Here is a 1,365-nt window from a genome sequence, read left to right as displayed (position 1 = left end):
AGGGGGGGGGGGGGATGTTTTTTTTCTCGTTTGTTACTGCGGATGGGAAAGTCCTAGGAATCTAAACGAGACAACTCTGATATGGTCTAGCCACCCTCTTTCTTGAGTGTTACAGTGTTTCTTTACATCTCCAGTCCTGTAGTGAACTGGGTCTTTTAAAAAAAGTTCTTGGAACCTTAGATATAGAACTGAAATTTCCATAAAATGGTAGTCCCCTTCTCAACTGAACTTGTGTTTTGTCTTCTCCCTGCCCTGTGCACTGACCACTACAGTGTGTGGCTATCATCTCAGAAGCAGCCAGTTCCGGTATCTCGTTGCAAGCTGACAGACGGGCTCAGAACCAGAAGCGGAGGGTGCACATCACCCTGGAGCTGCCCTGGAGTGCAGACAGAGCTATCCAGCAGTTTGGTAAGACCGCAGTGGGCGCTGGACTAGTTTGGGAAAAGGGCCATTCCGTGAAAAATGAAACCACGCATAACACAGATGAAGACCTGAAAAAAATTTTCTAAGCAGTAGAGACGGACGGGAAGCGCTTTATTCTTCCCGAGCGAGAAGACCGAGAAGCTGACCTACTTCTCGCCGGTACCGGTCCCGAGAAATGCTTCTGGTCTCGCAACCAGTTTCTCTTCTCGCGCCGTTCACGAGTTGCTCGCTTAGCGAGAAGGCTGGCGGTGGCTGAGATTTCTCTTCTCACCCTGTTCATGGCGGGATCTAAACTAGGTTAACCCTGTGGCGCAGGCGGTGAAGGAATGTCGGGAGACTTGGGCCTAGGCCCTGATCAACTCCCCTCTCGCCTTGTCTCGCCACCCTCTCCTCTCTCTTTCTGTTTGAGACACAGGATGACACGGTGATGGGTGACACTGTCTGCGTGTCATTTCTCGCTGGCTGTGCCGCTCTTTCCGTCGACACCTCTCACTTTCTCGTTACACGTTATGTAAAGCCAACGAGTGGTATCACTTCTCGGTACCGGGCAGTTGTTTAGTGCCCGGAAAGTGACGGGATGGGCATTTCTCACGAGAAACGGGTACTCTTCTCGGCTGGTGCCTGCTCCTACTAAGCTGTGGTTTAGCGCTTTATGGGTTGGTAGTTAAAAATTTTTTGGTTGTTTTGTTCTCTTCACTGGTCCTGAGGAGCCCTGTAGGTGGGGTCATGGATTTGTTCACTGGTTTTAGTTTCTTGAAAGACCTCAAAAACAGGGTGACTGCCAGGCCCCCGGGAATGAGAAAAAAATTGAGAAGTCGGGTTGGCAGTCAGCCTGTCAGTAACATCATAGTGGAAATATTTTTGCCTTGTCAGTTTGATGTTTTTTCTTGTATTCTTGTCTGTCTTACTGTGTGAATTGCAAGTGGCTGATTTATTTTGGGG

General features: G+C 49.3%; 1 protein-coding gene across 1 annotated transcript in view; it reads left to right on the top strand.

Annotated features, from left to right (window-relative positions):
* The window catches only part of LOC101852708 (protein strawberry notch homolog 1), a gene marked incomplete in the record, with an annotated part of 37,718 nt that overhangs the window by 28,117 nt on the left and 8,236 nt on the right, over positions 1 to 1,365 (top strand). Inside the window, 1 exon segment of the mRNA XM_013085378.2 lies at positions 273 to 408. Within this exon segment, the coding sequence (XP_012940832.1) occupies positions 273 to 408 (136 nt within the window).

This window comes from Aplysia californica, unplaced genomic scaffold (genome assembly GCF_000002075.1).
Source record: "Aplysia californica isolate F4 #8 unplaced genomic scaffold, AplCal3.0 scaffold00369, whole genome shotgun sequence".
Lineage (NCBI taxonomy): Eukaryota > Metazoa > Mollusca > Gastropoda > Aplysiida > Aplysiidae > Aplysia > Aplysia californica.
The sequence above is the reverse complement of the archived record's forward strand: the minus strand, read 5'-3'. Positions and strand labels throughout refer to the sequence as shown.